Source organism: Manis pentadactyla, chromosome 5, assembly GCF_030020395.1.
Source record: "Manis pentadactyla isolate mManPen7 chromosome 5, mManPen7.hap1, whole genome shotgun sequence".
Lineage (NCBI taxonomy): Eukaryota > Metazoa > Chordata > Mammalia > Pholidota > Manidae > Manis > Manis pentadactyla.
The window spans coordinates 32897904-32918695 of NC_080023.1; the positions used below are offsets into that span (position 1 = coordinate 32897904).

Sequence of the window (20792 nt, forward strand, 5' to 3'; positions counted from 1 at the left end):
AGTCTCATGGCAACCAATTTAACACACATAGTAAGAACTGAGCATGCCCCCCCAATCCCAAATCATTTATTTATTTGAACCTTCTCATGTTTTTACACAAGAGAGCACTAGTTTAACACTGTGATTCACCAACATTTGTCTCATTCTTCCCTGTGGTATGGAAAAGAGGAAATTTGTGTAACAGTAGTATGATTTGGGTGAAACTGCTCTCCCTGACAGCGCCAGAGGTGGTATTTCAATAATAAAGGTAGTCTCATTCCTCTTGCTAACGTTACTGAGTCCAGTCCAGTCCAAGTGAAGCTGGGGACTTGTTTTTCACCACAGAATGCCAACAAGGAAGCATGTGGCTCTGACTGCTATTAGCAGCCATCCTGTGATCACAGAAGGAGCCGACCTTAGTATGTTTTTTTGCTTATGCCTAGGGCAGTGGGACTATTACCCTAGTGCAAACCCCATTGCAGTCACTGTCCATCAAAGTAGTAAGATGCTGTAGAATCACTACCTGCCTTCTCCGTGATGTACAGCCTTCCCCGTGCCCCACACACACATTATGCATGCTAATCATAACGCCCCCTTTCTTTTTCCTCCCCCTTATCCCTCCCTTCCCACCCATCCTCCTTCCAAGGTCTGAGGTGGTATGAGGAAAGAAACTGGGTCTTGGATAACAATGTTAAACTTCCTAAACACTCACCCAAGCTCTGGATTTACTGATTTATAAACCAATAAATCCAGTTTGCAATAGAGAGTGCCTGAATTGTAAAGGAAAGATCAGAGCTTTTAGGAATCTTCAGGGGGATTCCATTTATTTTTACTCCAACATGCTATATGAGGCCCCACTGAGGATGACCGATCTTTCTACTTGGAATTAGTATGTTTTCTTGCTTATGCCTAGGGCAGTGGGACTATTACCCTAGAACTGCTGGCCTACAATGAACCAAGGTTCAGGGGACTCTATGTTTCTGTACTTTTAATGGCTTCTAAGTCAGCTCATTAGGTTCTATTTCTTTAGCTCCACACATTGAAGAGGTTGCTCTTTGATATGAAAGTAATAGAGCTATATACAAAGAGAGAAAAAAGGCTAAGTCTTGATTTTATCAAGACAATATACAAGCTTTATGTATACCCCCATCCAAGAAAAAAACAAAAATAAATGTAAGGCTTGTTAATAGTGCTAATGATACCTTCTTTTATTTAGCATGCTACATACCTAAATGTTCTACTCCTAAAAGAAGCCAAAGCACTGACCAATTAACATTGCACATTTGCTTTCTCCTATGTAAGAAGCTAGGCTAACTGAACACTTTTCTTATATTAACAATACAAGTTGTGGAAAAGTAGCAATTATTTAGGGAATTTCACAAGTTGGAGGCGTAGTAGGATAATTTGGTGTTAAACAAGTAAACCCATCATGGAAATATTTTTAAAGAGATAATACCCAAAACAAATGGAAAAGAAAAAGTATATAAATACTGGTTCTGGAAATGATTAAAAAAGAAATAATTTAATGGAAGTTCTATTAAAGAAGTACTGAAAACTCCCTATAGGGTCACTTTATCATATTTTTATTAAGAAAGTTCTAAAAATAGTTGTAATCATGACTATCAAGATTTATCAACATGAATGATTCCTACCTCTCCTTTTGCCAGCTTGGATGATCTACTGTGATGCAGAACTGGAAGAATGAATTTGGGAGAAATAGGTTGGGAAAACAGAATTTAGGCAGACAGGCAGGCTCATGTCTCTATTGTATTTAATAGTTGGGTTGAGGAAGGGGAGAAAATGAAGTTGTGGGAGGAATTCTAAATTGTAGCTAGTAAAAGAGTTTGGGGAACTGGAAGTATGAGAGGCAAGGGATCAACTCTGAGGGGGGCAGAACTGGGGAACTGGGTAGTGAGATTTGAGAAATACTGCTGTGGATTATTATGAATTAGATGTTTTTTTTTCATGTTTATCAGTTTTATTTTGGTATCATTAATCTACAGTTACACGAGGAACATTATGTTTACTAGACTCCCCCCATCACCAAATCCCCTCCACAAACCCCATTGCAGCCACTGTCCATCAGCATAGTAAGATGCTGTAGAATCATTACCTGCCTTCTCCGTGATGTACGGCCTTCCCCGTGCCCCCCCCCCACATTATGCATACTAATCATAATGCCCCTTTCTTCCCCCCCCCCCCATTATCCCTCCCTTCCCATCCATCCTCCCCAGTCCCTTTCCCTTTGGTAACAGATAGTCCATTCTTGGGTTCTGTGAGTCTGCTGCTGTTTTGCTCCTTCAGTTTTTTCTTTGTTCTTATACTCCACAGATGAGTGAAATCATTTGGTACTTGTCTTTCTCCACGTGGCTTATTTCACTGAGCATAATACCCTCTAGCTCCATCCATGTTGTTGCAAATGGTAGGATTTGTTTTCTTCTTATGGCTGAATAATATTCTATTGTGTATATGTACCATATCTTCTTTATACATTCATCTACTGATGGACATTTAGGTTGCTTCCATTTCTTGGCTATTGGAAATAGTGCTGTGACAAACATAGGGGTGCATCTGTCTTTTTCAAACTGGGCTGCTGCATTCTTAGGGTAAATTCCTAGGACTGGAATTCCCGCGTCAAAGGGTATTTCTACTTTGAGTTTTTTGAGGAACCTCCATATTGCTTTCCACAATGGTTGAACTAATTTACATTCCCACCAGCAGAGTAGGAGGGTTCCCCTTTCTCCACACCCTCGCCAACATTTGTTGTTTGTCTTTTGGATGTTGGCCATCCTAACTGATGTAAGGTGATATCTCATTGTGGTTTTAATTTGCATTTCTCTGATGATTAGCGATGTGGAGCATCTTTTCATGTGTCGGTTGGCCATCTGAATTTCTTCTTTTGGGAACTGTCTGTTCATCTCCTCTGCCCATTTTTTAATTGGGTTATTTGCTTTTTGTTTGTTGAGCTGCATGGGCTCTTTATATATTTTGGATGTCAAGCCTTTATCGGATCTGTCATTTATGAATATATTCTCTGATACTGTAGGATGCCTTTTTGTTCTATTGGTGGTGTCCTTTGCTGTACAGAAGCTTTTCAGCTTGATGTAGTCACAGTTGTTCATTTTTGCTTTTGTTTCCCTTGCCCGGTAAGATATGTTCACGAAGAAGTCGCTCATGTTTATGTCCAAGAGATTTTTGCCTATGTTTTTTTCTGAGAGTTTTATGGTTTCATGGCTTACTGAACTAGATCATTTTTTTATGTTTTTCATGTGAGTAAAGATTTTGGGCTTCTGGTTTGTACTTTCTATACATCACTCTACAAAAACTAGGCCACTTGGGCTTGCAAGATTTACTAGGACTACAAAAGAAGAGCTTACCCCATGAGTTAACTTTCCTTTTGCTAATTCAGATATTTCAGTCAAAACAAACTCTTGCCCCTTTTCAGGCAACTCCTGTCTCCCCACCCAAATGGATGTCTAATACAGAACACTTACATTATGGGGACTTGTTGGCTTTCCAGTTAGGTTGGATCCTCTTAGATTAGGAGGTCTCAGTAGAAACAAGATCACTGCAATAACCATCCAGGCCATTAAGATCATGGTAATATTCATGCCATTATCACCAGAGGGTCCTGGTACTGAGGACAAACAAAAAATATATTTGCAACTAGAACTGTAGCATGGTTATAGTACTGTTAGATAAACGTAAAAACAAATTCTAATGTTTAAATGTCAACTTCAAATACTGTATTAATATCAAAATTGTATTAAGAATTTTAAAAAGTACAATTATGAGAAAATTTCCTCCTGTGAGAAAATCAAAATGATAAATGGTATGGAATAGTTGTAGGACAAAGCTTATAAATAAATATTTTAATATTTTGGGATAATAGAATTCTTTGAGAATTTGATAAAAATTAAGGACTCTTTACCATAGGAATACATGTATATACATTCAATTCTGGATATAATTGTGGAAGGTTCATGGATCCACAAAGCCATAATCCATAGATAAATTGAGATGTACAGAACCCAGGTTAAGACCACCTGTATACAGTAAAGCACTTTACTTTGGGGGTGGGGGGATTCTGTATTTTAATTATAGAAGTAACATGAAAAAATAACAGAACTTAAGGAAAAGGGAGTATCTGTGTTGTACAATATATAAATTGAAGATCACTGTACTGATATTCTCAAACAAAAATATATTAATTTGGCCTCTTTTTTTACAAAAAGAAGTTGGATCCAGATCTAGATATTTGAAAGTCTATGCATTTATCAAGAGAAAAAAGTCAGATGTGTGTGTTGTCTTTCCAAACTCCTTCAGGAAGCCATCTCTTACTTAATTCAGATTAAAAAGTGCCTACCTAGCACAGTGCCTGGGCCATGGTATGAGCTTAACAAATTTCCAATAAAAGAAACAGATTTTTTATTGAAGTATATTAGAAAATTCAATGATCAGAAATGAAAATTAAAGATTAGATTTCTAAAGAAAAACATAGTATCTCTAGATGGTTACTAAAATAGCCCAATCAGACTCTTGACTGGTTTTGGTCTCACTGCCTCAGGAAAAAGTAAAAGAAATTCAGAGAAAATGTTGAAACCAACCCAGTACACTACACGGGGGGTCCATGGGCCCAGGGCTCACTCCCAAGAAAGGGAAGGGTTGATTCACAGACACAGAGAACAGACTAGTGGCTGCTATTGAAGAGGGAAGTGGGAGGAAGGAAGAAATAGGTGAGGGGGGTGGACACTTAGTGAGAATGTTTGATATCTTAAATCTGTGTGCTGATTACACGAATGTATGTACATGTCAAAATTCATCAAGCTGTATGCTAAGATCTGTGCATTTTATTGTATGTGCCTCATAAATAAATAAATAGGGAGGTTGAAAAAAAATTTTTTTTTTAAATGAAGAGGAGGAAAAAAAGAATGGAGAGGGATGGGTGGCAATACTGAAGCTAAAAGGTTAAGTGACCAAAGAGGACAAAGTCAAGCAAAGAGCTGAGCTGGCCCAAAAGCAGGCTGGACAGGAATGAAGCCTCTGTTCCAATCCCAGTCACTTCCCCAGAAACAGCTAACGTAGTACTCAGGGTCCCCAGAATTGCATCATTTACCACAAAATGCACCAGCACTTTTTTTTCTGTATATATATATATATATATATATATATATATATATATATATATTCCTTTCCTTGTTTCCTCCTATTATACTAAATATGCCTCCCTTGATAAACAAGGAGCTGGAGCTTTGGATCCCATTGCTCTATCAGAGATCTATCCATTATCCTCTCTCTTGTGTATTCAACACCCCCTTCTCCTTTGTAGCCATCCCACAGTCACTTAAACATGATCAAATTTCTCCCATCTTTTGGGGGGGGAAAATCCTTCCCTCAACCCCTTTCTCTGTCCAGCTACCAAAGTTAATTTAACATCTTGAAGTTGTTCACATTTATGTCTACATTTTACTACCTCCCATTCACTCCTCGGGTTGTTATCCACCCCCATCATCATTCAGAAGGCCACCTATGACACCTCTATGCTGCCAAGTCTAACGGGTAATCTTAGTCCTCATTTTCCATGACCACTCTCTCCTTTTCAAAACATGTTCTTTTGTCTTCTGTGCCATTACTTCTGCCTGATTTTCTTCCCAACACTTAGCCAGTCCTTTACATGCTTATTTTCCTTTTATTGGCTTTTAAATTTTGGAATTCTTCACGGACAGTCTTAGGTTCCCTTCTCTTCCTGCTCTATCATCCCCACCAGTGGCTTCATTTTACCTTCTGTATGAAGACCACACCTAAATTTGTACCCATCTCTGACTCCTCTGAACTTCAGACCCAAATATCCAAATATTTATCCACATCACTAGTTCTGTTTTAAAATCTTCACATCAACAGTTCTTAAACTGTGGTGTACATAACAGTATTTGGCAGCTTCTTAACAATGTTGGTAACTAAATCCCAACTTTCACTTAACATACTCAATATCGCAAACTAAAATGATGAGCATCTCCCACTGCCCTACCCTCCATGCCCCACCAAATTTAGACTCCTGAATTCATCAAGCTGCTTAAGCCAGAAACCTGTGAAATTATCTTTTGTTCTCTCAAATATTTAATCCACTATGAAGTTTCTCTCAATTTTACTTCCAACTTTCATTAAAATCTGCCCACACTTGCTCACCCTATCATCACTTCTTGTCTGGTCTATTGTGACGGCTTCTTTTAACTCATCTCCCCATACCCACTCTTGCCTCTTCTAATTTTGTGCTCCAGGAGTGATGGTTTTTTTAAAAAGCAAATACCTATTATTTTTAATACTAAATAATACCTAAAATTTCAGTGGTTACTTTCAACCAGTCATTATCTCTCATAATCCTTTTAACGATCTTATATTTTATGCCTGGAACAATAGTATCTTCATTTTATAGATGAAGAAATGGGGGGGAAGGAATTAAATCATAATTTCTGAAAATATCAAAGAGTGAGACAGACCCCTGAAAATTATTAGTCCTAGTGGTAGGTAGTAAAATGAGGAAATACAGATTTAAAAAGGATTTTTGATAAATAAGTTTATAACTAGTTGTGAGGTAGAACTAGACTCTTTAAATTTAGTCAGAGAATGTTAACTGTGCCTTTTATATGCTGTCACTTCTTATAGTGCCAGACTCTCTCAAATAAAATGCTAGATTAATTGTATAGACCAGAAGTGTAACACCAATACCAATTTCTATGTTATTCAATTTGGAAAGAGGGTCCTCTGGTTTTTCATAGTCTTTGCAAGTGAAAGATTCTTCAGGGAGTTAAACCTCAGTTCACAAACTTACTAATTCATATTTCTGGACAAAGCAACCCTGACAAATTGCCCACTCCTATTTAAGAGTTTCATAGAGAAAATATGACTGTAGTTCCCGGCAACTATCTCCTAGCGTGGTTCCTATTGTGGCCTTTCCTTTCTGCAGATTACAGCTAAAAAGTCTGCATAAAACACTGCTGCTGACCAACACAGTGACTCACTCTCCACTGCCTGCGGTTTCAATTCTGGACTCTTCAGCCTGGCCTTTCCTCATATGACTTAGCCCTACTCATCAATATTAATTCTTATTATTTCTCAGAAGAAAGCATACTCTACTTGAGTCAAACCCGTATCTTTTTTATTCTTTAGCCAGTGGTGTTCTGGCCTGCATATGCATTAGAATAGCCTGCAACAATACCACCACCACAGATTGGAAGGCCCTGCCATCTAATTCAGGAGCAGCTCAGGAGTGGGGTTAGGAACCGACCATATTTTAAGAGCTTTCAAATGAACCTGATGCAATAGTCCAGTGCTAGTTTGGCTGGTGGCATTTGCCAACTTTGCAAACTCAGTTCTTCTGGAGTATTCATTATTTTTCTTTGTCTGGCATGTTATTATAACTAATCTCCATGTATTCACCTATACCCTATATCCCTTTCTCTTCTGTAAAAGTCTCCATTTCTTCCTCCCACTCTTTTCTTTCTTCACTGCACTGGGTACCATTTCTTGTTTGTAGGAGTGGTTTCCTCTTTCTCCTCTAAATTAGGTCTTTAATTTTGTAAGAACTGACACCATCTCATAGATGTCTGACTCCACCACCTCTAGTTAAGTAATCTCTGTACCTCAATTTCTTTACCTGTGAAAAGGAAATATTACATCATTACACAGAGTCGTTGTGAGGATTGAAATGGTCAGTGCATGAAGAAGACCAGTTAGCACAGTGCCTGGTATACAAAAAGTGTTCAATAAACATTAGTCATACCAATATTAGGATCAATTAGAGGGCAGAAAAGTCTGAGTACTGATAGATACTTCCATGAATATTTGGGTAATATGATGAAATGGGACTGGAAAGGGTCAAATCCAAATGGTACTAGGATGGAAGCACACTTGGTGACTGACTGAACTGACAGCAGGAAAAGAGAAGATGGAGAAAAAGAAGGTAAGGATGCTCTAAAATTTCTGAAGGGTAGTGGTATGCAGGATTGTTTTACTTAAAAGGTTAAGTGGATAGTTTCCCTAACCTCCAAGTCTTATTAAAATCTTTTCTTTATTCTCTAATAACTGAAGGCCCATCTCAGAATAAAGAATAATAGCTAAACCAATTAAAACTGAACCTCATGATCATAATCTTTTTCTGTTTCCAGCAGTTTCATAAAATTAAGATTAGTTCTAGAATATACTTTCACATGGGCATATAGTCTAAGGTTATTAACAAAAAACTAGAAACAAACCAAAATGTCTGCCAAGAGTGTCTGATTAATAAATTATGGTACATCTGTACAATGGAATGCTAAGAAAGTGTAAAAAATGCTAAGAGAAGCCTCCATGAGATATGCTGTTTTTGGCAATAAGAAAAAAGCAGATGAAGAACAGTGTGTACAAAGAGAAGGGGGCATACAAAGAGAGGGGGGCAAATAAGGTATACTTTTGTTTGTACATGCATAAAGATATTCTGGAAAGATACATAGAATAATACCTGGAGATAGCACCAGGGTAGATGGACAAATATGAATAAAGACAATTTTTCACTGTACACTTCTTGGTTTGTGAACTTAATGTAAAAAATTAACTAAACTGAATTAAACAAAAATGTTGCCCTAAAATATCTTGGAGTTGGAGATACTGGGTATCTGAATTGACTTAGATTTCTTGAAATATTCAGAAACAGGATGAAGGGGTTCACAGTAAGCTTTCTCTGATTATTTGCAGTTGCTTATGACAAGAACCACTTCTTTATGAAGTCTTAGAAGAGATATGCCACTCAAACTCCCTGACACTGTATGCAGCTAATACAAATGAATGTCAGAAACAGCTATTTTAAAGTCAGTATAGAGAGGTAAATGGGACCTTAAATGATCTGGCTACTGTGGTTTTTTATTGTGACAGCTTTTTGTCACTTATAAATATTAAGGGGCTTAATCACATGGGGGATATAAATCTGATCCTTCATTGCCTGGAAATTATTTGCCTTAAGAGGGTAAATATGTTTTATTCTGTGCTCTAGAAAGACGCCAAATCATAAAATTGTAAAAAAGGACTTTGTATGCCAAAACTGTGCTCCATTTTGCTTAAGGTTTAAGTCTGGTTACTAGCAAACATTACAAATAAGTTGTCAAATGGAATAACCACAATGAAGCTACTAACTTAGCTGGACATGAAAAAGATGAAGAGAGACAGAAAAGGAGGATCTGGAACCTGGCAGATCTTTAGGGATTATTTCTATAAACTTAGGCTTCCAGTGGGAAAGTAGAAAAAGAACAGCTGTTAAAGAAGTGCACTGGTACCAAGAGGATTTACCCCTGTAGTTTTTGGGTTGAATACAGTAATTACATTATTTTCAGTATAGTTACCCATTCTCTAGTTGACTTACTCCAAAATTAAGTTAGTGATACAGCTATTTTCATATAACACTTTACCTAAAAGGCAGTCTTTCAGAAAAGTGAGCACACTTGTTCTATACTGCTCTAGAGAGCAAAACTGTGGGAGGATATCACTAGCTCAATATAAAGAACCATGAAGCAACTAGGTCTGCTAACACACTGCAGCTAGATCCTGCTACCACATGAAGTAATGAGCCCTATAACCAATTAGATAATCTCAAATACATGTAACATACCATAGAAAATAAAACAGGTACTGTGATATTGTGATATAAAAAGAAATACAGGGTGGGGAGAAAAAGATGGCAGAGTAGGAAAGCAAGGCAGAAATCTCCTCCCACACATACACCATGGAAGCAACTAAAGCAAATACATCTTACCCTGAAAACAACCTGAAGATTGCAGAACAGACCAGCTAGACCTGGGGAAGAAGAGAATACCACACAGAGAAGGGTGAAGCAGCAGAGCTGTGACTTACCGGGACCCAAGCCCTTGCCCCATCCAGCCCACAGGCAAGAGGAAAAGGAACAGAGTGGAGAGAGGATAGGCACTCAGGAACTCTACACACATGGCGCTGAAGACATGCTCTGGGAACACGAGTCCACAATGCATTGGGTTCTGGTGGTTAGCAGTGATGGATACTAGGGACAGCTGGGAATGCTCTGGGAGGCTGACACTCCAGCTACCTGTGGAGGACAGGCATGCTCCACCAGTCCCACAGACCCAAGATAAAGGCGGCAGTTTGAATGATTTGCCAGCAGCAGGAGGTGTACTAGAAGAGCAAGGTTTGGATGGAGCTGTGTCTGCAACAGAAAAGGGTGGGTTGATGACACTTCCCCAGCCCTCCCTCAGCCCAACAGTTCAGGCAGTCTTGGGAGTCCCAAATGCTCCATCCCCTTGCTGGCAGCTCAGCCCTGAGGTGCTTCCCTGTGCACCCAACAGGGCCTACTTGGCTCAGCAGTGTGCACTTTGCTGCCTGACAGGTCAAGGGAGACTTTGCTGCCAGGCAGGCAGAGGGAGGCTTTCCTAGCTTTCTCAACCCTGTCTTAGTGCACCTATGGAAATGCCTGCAGGAATCAGCTCAGAGCACTCCTGCCTCCCCTTGGGAAGCCCCCTTATGACTGGCTGCCACCTAGTGACTACATGATGGCAGCTACACAACTGTTCCATGCACCCCATTAGCCCAGTGGTCATTGCTGCAGGGCAGACAGTATGAACCCAGCAGAAGCCACAGAGGACTGAAATAGGCCACTGCTGTCACAGAGACAGAAAAGCAGTTCTGCCCATAGCCCAAGAAGAGCAACTGGGACTCCACTACAAAGAACAGCCAGGCACTAAAAAGTAAAGAGTTTTGGGCTTGTGGGCACCACAGGATGCCTTCTTCATAAGCCACTACTCTCTAGACCAGGAAGCAAGGCAGATCCATCTAAAACAAAGGAAGAAACATAGAAACCCTGACAAAATGAGGTAGAGGAATATGTTCCAAACAAAACTACAGGATAAGACATAGGAAAGAGGGCTAAATGAAACAAAGATCACCAATCTTCTTGATAAAGATTTCAAAGTAAAAGTCACAAATATGCTCACTGATCTGCAAGAAAGTATTGAAGATCTCAGGGACGACTTCAACAAAGAGATACAAGAGCTGAAAAAAGGCCACTCAGAGCTGAAGAATACAGTAACTGAAATGAAAAATACAATGGAGGGAATGAATAACAGATTGCTACAAGTAGTGGAGACAATCAATGAGAAGAAAATTAGAAAACAGGAAAACAATGAAGCTGAGGAAGGAGAGAAAAAAGAATCTCTAGAAGTGAAAGAATGCTAAGACAGCTGTGTGAAACTAAATGAAACAATATTGGCATAATAGGGACAACAGGAGAGAGAGACAAAGAGAAAGAAAGTCTCTTTGAGGAAATAATTGTTGAAAACTTCCCCAGTCTTGGGAAGGAAACAGACACTCAGGTCATGGAAGCTCAGAGAGCCCCTAACAAAAAGAACCCCAAGAAATCAACACTAAGATATATAAAAATTAACATGGCAAAGATTAAGGATAAGGAGAAAGTGCTCAAAGTGGCCAGAGAGAAGAAAAAAAAAGGTTACTTATAAGGGAAACCCCATCAGGCTGTCAGCAGACTTCTCAGCAGCAATTTTATATGCTAGAAGGAAATGACATGAAATATTTAATGTACTGAAACAGAAGGACCTTCTACCAAGAATCCTCTACCCAGCAGGATTATCATTCAAATGTGAAGAAGAGATTAAACAATTTCAAGATAAATGAAGGCTCACAGAATGTATAACCTCTAAACGAGCATTACAGGATATGTTAAAGGGACTGCTGTAGATGAAAATGTTCCTAAAGCTAAATAGTTTTCACCAGTGAAAATAAACCCACAGTAAAGGTAGCAGACCAATTAATAACCACTTAAGTACAAAATTAAAGCAAATGTATTAACACCAACTATACACAAAATCAGTCAGGAGATACACAAAAAACGCAGATTATGACACTACTATTTAAAGTGTGGAGAAGGAAGAAGAACTTTTAGATTGTGTTTGAAAAGGAGCAGTCATCAACTTAATATAGACCATTATATAGTTAGGAAGCCACAAACCTAAGGCCTATAATAAATACACAAAATATTAAAAAAGTGAATTTCAATCACAACAATGAAGAAAACGGTCATATAACAAGAGAAGAGTATTATAGAGGAAGAAAAGAACACAGAGGAACTATAAAAACAACCAGAAAACAATTAAGAAAATGACAATAAGTACATACCTACCAAAAACTACCTTACATATAAATGGACCAAATGCACCAATCAAAGGACATACAGTGGCAGAATGGATAAAGAAACAAGACCCATCTATATACTGCCTTCAAGAGACTCATTTCAGACCAAAAGACACAAACGGACTGAAAGTGATGGGATGGAAAAAGATATTTCATGCAAATAATAGGGGAAAAAAAGCAGGAGTAACAGTATTTACATCAAGCAAAATAGAGTTCAAAATAAAGAAAGTAATGAGACAAAGAAGGACATTACATTATGATAAAGGGATCAGCCCAATAAGAGGATATAACCATTATAAATATCTTTGCATTCAACACGGAAGCACCTAAATATGTAAAACAATACTAACAGAATTAAAGGGGGAAACAGACGGAAACTCATTCATATTAGGAGACTTTAACACACCACTCATATCAACAGACAGATCAACCAAACATAAAATAAATAAGGAAAAAGGCACTGAACAACACATTAGATTAGATGGACTTGACTGATATCTGTTTAACATTCCACCCCAAAGCAGCAGTATATATATTTTTCTCAAGTGTACATAGAATTTTCTTCAGAACGGACCACATATTAGGCTACAAAAGAGCCTCAACAAATTAAAAAGATTGTAAAGGTATCAAGCAACTTCTCAGGCAATGGTATGGAACTAGAAATAAATTACACAAAGAAAACAAAAAAGCCTACACATGAAGGCTAAACAAAATGCTTCTAAATAATCAATGGATCAATGACCAAATTAAAACAGAAATCAGGCAATATATGCAGACAAATGGAAACAAAAATATATCACTCCAAAATCTGTGGGGTGCTGCATAAGTGGGAAGTACATAGCAATACAGGCCAATCTAAGATAAAAGAACAATCCCAAATAAAGTCTAAATGCACAATTAAAGAAACCAGAAAAAGAAGAAGAAATGAAACCAAAAGTTAGTAGAAGGCAGGACATAATTAAGATCCGAGTAGAAACAAATAAAACAGAGAAGAATAGAACAGTAGAAAAAAATCAATGAAACGAAGTTCTGGTTCTTTGAGAAAATGAACAAAATAGGAAACGCTAGCCAGACTGAATCAAGAAAAAAAGAGAGAGCACACAAACATTATCAGAAATGGAAAAGGAATACTCACTGGATACCACAGAAATATGAATTATTAAAGAATTCTATGAAAAATTATATGCCAGTAAATTGGACAACCTAGAAGAAACAGACAACTTCCTAGAAAAATACAACCTGCCAAGACTGAACCAGGAGAAAATCTGAACAGACCAATTACTAGCAATGAAATCAAACCTAATAAAAAAAAAAACCCAAAAAAACAAAATTCCAGGTCCAGATGGCTTCACAGCTGAATTCTACCAAACATTTAAAGAAGAGCTAAAACCCATCCTTCTTAGAGTATTCCATAAATTAGAAAAGGAGGAAATACCTCCACATTCTATGAAGCAAGCATCATTCTAAAACCAAAACCAGACAAAGATACCACAAAAAAAGAAAATTACAGACCAATATGCTTGACAGACATAGATGCAAAAATTCTCTATAAAATATTAGCAAATGAAAGTTCAAAAATGTATCAGAAAGATCATCCATTATGACCAAGTGGGATTTATTCCAGGGATGCAAGGATGGTAAAATATTCATAAATCAATATAATACACATTAACGAAAAGGATAAAAATCTTAATAGATGCTGAAAAGCATTTGACAAAATTAAACATCCATTCATGATAAAAAACTCTCAAAAAAAATGGGTATAGAGGGAAGTACCTCAACATAACATAGGCCATATATGACAAACCTACAGCAAACATCATATGTAATAGTGAAAAGCTGAAAGCTTTTCCTCTAAGATTGGGAACAAGACAAGGATGGTCACACTCACCACTTTTACTCAGCATAGTACTGGATGTCCTAGCAGTGACAATCAGATGACACAAAGAGATAAAAGGTATCCAAATTGATAAGGAAGAAGCTAAACTGTCACTATTTGCAGATTATATATTATATACAGAAAATCATAAAGACTCAACCAAAAGACTATTAGAACTAATAACTGGATTCATCAGAGTTGCAGGAAACCAAATCAATACAAAGAAATCTGTTGTGTTCCTATATACTAACAACAGACTAGCAGAAAGAGAAGTCAGGAAAACAATTCCATTTACAATTGCATCGAAAAGAATAAAATGCCCAGAATAAACCTAACCAAGGAGGTGAAGATTGGTAATCTGAAATTGTAAGATTCTGATTAAAGAAATTGAAGACTACAAAAATAAATGGAAATCTATTCTATGCTCATGGATAGGAAAAATTAATAGTCAAAATGGCCATCATGCCCAAAGCAATTTATAGATCAATGCAATCACTATCAAAATACTGAAGACATTTTTCAATGAACTACAGCCAATAATCCTAAAATTCATATGGAACCACAAAAGACCCCAAATAGCCAAAGCCACCCAAGAACAAAACTGGGGGGAATTACACTCCCTGACTTTGAGCTACACTACAAAGCTACAGTAATCAAAACATTATGGTACAGGCACAATAACAGACCCATAGATCAATGGAACAGAACAGAGAGCCCAGATATAAATGGTCAATTAATATATGATAAGGGGTCATGATCATACAATGGGGAAAAGACAGTCTCTTCAATAAATAGTGTTGGAACACTAGACAGCTACATGCAAGAGAGTGAAACTGGATTACTGTCTAACTCTATACACAAAAGTAAACTTGAAATGTATCAAAGACCTGAATGTAAGACATGAAACCATAAAACTCTTCTAAGAAAATACAGGCAAACACCTCTTGAACATAAGCATGAGCAATTTTTTTCTGGACACAGCTCCCTGGGCAAGGGAAACAAAAGCAAAATGAACACGTGGAACTACATCAAACTAAAAAGCTCTGTACAGCAAAGGACATCAGCAGAACAAAAAGGCAACTTACAATATGGGAGAATATATTCATAAATTATTTATCTAGTAAGGGGTTAACACCCAAAATATATAAAGAATTCATACACTTCAATACCAAAAGAACACATAACCTGATTAAAAAACGGGCCAAGTACCTGAACCAACATTTTCCACCCAAGAAATATACATGGTCAATAGGCACATGAAAAGATGCTCCACATTGCAAATCATCTAGGAAATCCAAGTCAACACAATGAGATATCACCTCACCAGTTAGAATGGCCACTCTCCAAAAGACAAGAAATAACAAATGTTGGTGAAGTGTGGAGAAAAGGGAACCCTCCTATACTGCTGGTGGGAATGTCAATTGGTGCATCTACTGTGGAAAGCAGTATGGAACTTCTTCAAAAAACTAAAAATAGAAATATCAAATAATCCAGTAATTCCATTTCTAGGAGTTTATCTGAAGAAAACAAAATCTCTGATTCAAAGAGAGATAGCCTACCCAACCTACTGCTGCATTATTTCCATTTCCAATAGCCACGCTATGGAAGCAACCAAACTGTACATCAATAGATGAATGGATAAAGAAAAGGTGGTACATATACACAATGGAATATAATTCAGCCATAAATTTTTAAAATCCTGTCAGTTGCAACAACATGGATGAACCTAGAACATATTGTGCTAAGTGAAAAAAGCCAGGAGGAGCAAGACAAATACCGTGATTTCACTTATTTGTGGAATCTATAAACAAAACAAAATGAACAATATAGCAGTAGGCCCACAGACATTGACAAGTGACTGATGGTTACCATCAGAGAGGAGCTGGAGTGGGTGCATGGGGAAGGTGAGGGGGATAAAAGGGCACAAAAATTCTTAATCATGATATAAGTTGGTCATGGGGATGGTAGTACAGTATGGATAGTACAGCCAATGATTCTGTAACCTCTTCCTATGTTGACAGATAGTAAATGCACTAGTGGTGCTGAGGATTTAATGATAAGGGTAACTATTAAATCACTGTGTTGTATACTCAAAACCAATGTAAGTAAGTTTGTATATCAATATACTTTAATTTAAAAAAAAAAAGTTAAAAAATAAGGAAGTATATATTTTATCTTCATCCCAGTTCCTGCACAGAGCTCCTAAAACCCATGTCAATATTTCCAGAATAATATGGGTAAGAGAAATATCTTTTGTTTTTCATAATAAAGCTCTTTCAGCCAAACTTGAATTTATGCTAATAAGGGTACTCTTGGAGGACCCCTAGACAGACTTAGGTTGGTGGCTGGTTGCCAGAGTTTGACCATGTGATTAAAGGGCTGGAATTTTCAGCTTCATTCACCAACCTCCAGGCAGGGGGTAGGGGCTGGAGATCAATTAATCACCAATGGCCAATGATTTAATCATTCACATCTATGGAACAAAAGCTCCATGAAAACCCTAAACAACAGGGTTCTGAGAGCTTCCTGATTGGTGAACACGTAAACCAAGGTGCTAGGAGGGTGGCATGCCCAAAGAAGACAGGGAAACGCTGAACCACTTGTCCGCACGTTGTCCTATGCATCTCTTCCACTTGGCTGTTCTTATGTTGTATTCTTTATAATCAACTGGTAATAATAAGTAAATTGGTTTGCTGTGTTCTGTGAGCAAATTATTGAATCCAAGGAGGGGACCATAGGAGGCCCTGATTAACATATATTTTATGAAAAGAGCATATGCTCACTGGAGAAAATTTAGAATATACAGAAAAGTAATTCTATCAGCAGAAGAAAAACTGCTTAAACCATTTAAAAGCGTGATTCTCAGAAAAGATTCCACCAAATGCCAAAATAACTGGGAAGAAAAGAAACTGGCCTATACAATAAATTAATATTCAAGCTCTAGAGTTCTGCCATTATATTTAGATTAAGGAAGTGAAATTTCACTCACAGAAATAAGAGAGTATTTGTTTTATAGGTGGAGCTGGTTCAAGGATCACAAATACCACAAATGTAATAAATACCTGTTTTCCCATAAGGAGTTCAATAAGATTATTTTCAACTCTTAAGAACAGGTTTTCCTTGCTGAGGGAAAATTTGAGTTGCTTACCAAACAGCACATTGTAGATTAATGAATGCTACTGAAGAAGCAACATAAATAAATCTGGAGTGGGGGAACCCCTACCCATCATCCCAACAATCTAACAAAATATCTAAACATTAGACAAACTGCCCAGAGACATTTCACATCCTTCTTGTCCAGAGACGTATTATTATTACCCTGTTGCACCAATCAATGGGCTATGTTCTGACAAAATTTCTACTTTAGGCTAGGCACTGTATTAGCTCCTATTTCTCTAAGTTGTTATACTTACAGAATTGGATGGGATAGTCAGTTACAGTAATAACTGTAATTTATAGTGTAATAACAACCCCCTTTATAATTATACCTTACTGTATTTTAGTTTCATATACAAAATAGAGCTTACCTTCAGAAATGTTAAATATAAACAACTAGACTATTAATAAAAATTGGCAATATGTCAAAATCCTTAGAATGTGCATAAAATGGGGGGAGTAAAACTGTTGAGCCTTCTTTTGTTATCAACCTAAAAAATAGACTGTTATAAGTTGTTATATCTAAGTCTTATGGCAACCACAAAGGGAATGGTAAATACACAAAAGATAAAGGAATATAGGCAAACTGCTTAAAAAAAGCCATCCAACCACAAAGGAAAAAGAACAAGAAAAGAAACAGAAGAAGTACAAAAACAGCCAGAAGACAATTAGTAAAATGGCAATAAGGATGCCCCTATCAATAATTATTTTAAATGTAAATGGGCTAAATTCTCCAATCAAAGACAGAGTGGCTGAATGGATTGAAAAATAAGATCCATTTATATGCTCCCAATAAGAGACTCTCATTAGATGTAATGACATATACAGACTGAAAGTGAAGGAAAGGACTAAGAGATTCCATGCAAACAGAAACCAAAAGAAAGCTGGGGTAGCCATATTTATATCAGACAAAAGAGACTTTAAATCAAAGATTATAATAAAAGACAAAGAATGACATTACATAATGATAAAGGGATCAATCCAACAAAAGTATATAACATTTGTAAATATTTATACATCCAACAGAGGAACACCTTAATATATAAAGCAAATATTAACAGAACTAAAGGGAAATAGACAGAGATAAAATAATAGTAGGGGACTTAATACCCCACTTACATCAATGGGTAGATCATCCAGACAGAAAATCAATAAGGAAACATCAGCCTTACGTGACACATTAGACCAGATGGACTTAACAGAGATAGAACATTCCATCCAAAAGCAACAGAATATACATTCTTATCAAGTGTGCATGGAACATTTTTCAGGACAGATCATATGTTAGGTCACAAAACAAGTCTTAATACATTTAAGAGGAATAAAATTACATATTACATTCAACATCTTTTCCAACCACAATGGCATGAAATTAGAAATCAATTACATGAGGAAAGCTGAAAAATTCACAAATATCTGGAGATTAAAAAACATGTTATTGAGCTACCAATGAATGGGTCAACAAAGAAACCAAAAGATAAATTTTTAAAATACTATGAGACAAATGCAAACAGACATATACCAAAATTTATGGGACACAGCAAAAGCAGCTTTAAGAGTAAAGTTCATAGCAATAAATGTCTATCTCAAGAAATAAAGAGAAATCTCAAATACACAACCAAACTTTACATCTCAAGGGATTAGTAAAAGAAGAAAATTAGCCCAAAGTTAGTACAAGGAAATGACAAAGATTAGAGTGAAGTAAATGAAACAGAGATTAAGAGGACAACAGAAAAGATCAATGAAACTGAGTTGGTTCTTTGAAAAAATAATAGGATTGACAAACCTCTAGGTAACTTGAACAAGACAAAAAGAGGACTCAAATAAATAAAATCAGAAATGAAAGAGATGTTACAACTGAAATGACAAATACATAGGATCACAGACTACTATGAAGAATTAAATGCCAACAAATTAGACATCCTAGAAGAAATGGACAAATTCCTAGAAACATACAACCTACCAAGACTGAACTATGAATAGAAAATATGAACAGAGTGATTACTAGTGAGGAAATTGAAACAGTAATCAAAAACCTTCCAACAAATAAAAGTGCAGAATCAGACAGCTCCACTGGTGAATTCTATCAAACATTTAAAGAATTAATACCAATCCTTCTCAAACTCCTCCAAAAAAATAAAAGAGGAAGGAACTCTTCCAAACCCATTCTATGATGCCAGAATTACCCTGATACCAAACCAGACAAGGACATCACAAGAAAATTACTGGCCAATATCCCTGAGAAGAACAGATAAAAAAATCTTCAACCAAATGTCAGCAACCCAAAGTCAACAATACACTTAAAGAATCATATACCATAATCAAGCAGGATTTACTTCAGGAATGCAAGGCTGGTTCAATATCTGCAAATCATCCAATGTAGTAACTATTAATGAAACAGAAGATAAAAATTGTAGGATTATCTCAAAAGATGCAGGAAAAGCATTTGATAAAATTCAGTATCCATTTATAATAAAATCTCTCAACAATTGGGTAAAGAGGGAATGGACCTCAATGTAGCATGGGCCATGTATGATAAGCACACAGCAAGTATCAGATTCAATGGTGAAAAGCTGAAAGCTTTTACCTTAAGATCAGGAAGGAGACAAGGATGCCCACTCTTGCCACTTTTATTGAACAAAGTTTTGAAAGTGCTAGCCAGGGCAATTAGGCAAGAAAAAATATATAAAAGGCATCCAAATTGGAAAAGAAGAGGTATAACTGTTACTACTTTGCAAATGACATGATACTATTTATAGAAAACCTGAAAGAACTCATCAGAAAACTTTTAGAATAAATGAACTCAGTAATGTTACAGCACACAAAATTAATACACAAATCTGTTGTTTCTATACACCTATAAAAACTAGCAGAGAGACTCCTAGGAATTTACCCTAAGAATGCAGCACTCCAGTTTGAAAAAGACAGATGCACCCCCCCATGTTTATCACTGCACTATTTACAATAGCCAAGATATGGAAGCAACCTAAATGCCCATCAGTAGATGAATGGATAAAGAAGATGTGGTACATATACACAATGGAATATTACTCAGCCATAAGAAAAAAACAGATCCTACCATTCACAACAACATGGATGGAGCTAGAGGGTATTATGCTCAGTGAAATAAGCCAGGTGGAGAAAGACAAGTACCAAATGATTTCACTCATATGTGGAGTATAAGAACAAAGGAAAACTGAAGGAACAAAACAGCAGCAGAATCACAGAACCCAAGAATGGACTAACAGTTACCAAAGGGAAAGGGACTGGGGAGGATGGGTGGGAAAGGAGGGATAAGGGTGGGGAAAAAGAAAGAGGGCATTACGATTAGCATGTATACTGCGTGGGGGGCACAGGGAGGGCTGTGCAACACAGAGAAGACAAGTAGTGATTTTACAGCATCTTACTACACAGATGGACAGTGACTGTGAAGGGGTATGTGGGGGGGACTTGGTGAAAGGGAGAGCCTAGTAAACATAATGTTCTTCATGTAATTGTAGATTAATGATACCAAAACAAAAAAAAAAAACTAGCAGAGAGATAAATTAAGAAAAAAATCCCATTTACAATAAATCAA

The 20792-nt window shown here is 37.0% G+C and overlaps 1 protein-coding gene across 1 annotated transcript in view; it reads right to left on the reverse strand.

Moving 5' to 3' along the window:
• The window catches only part of SMIM14 (small integral membrane protein 14), an 86124-nt gene that overhangs the window by 3162 nt on the left and 62170 nt on the right, over positions 1-20792 (reverse strand). The window contains exon 4 of the mRNA XM_036908503.2: positions 3474-3616. Coding sequence (XP_036764398.2) covers positions 3474-3616 — 143 coding nt within the window. The remainder of the gene's footprint in view (positions 1-3473; positions 3617-20792) is intronic.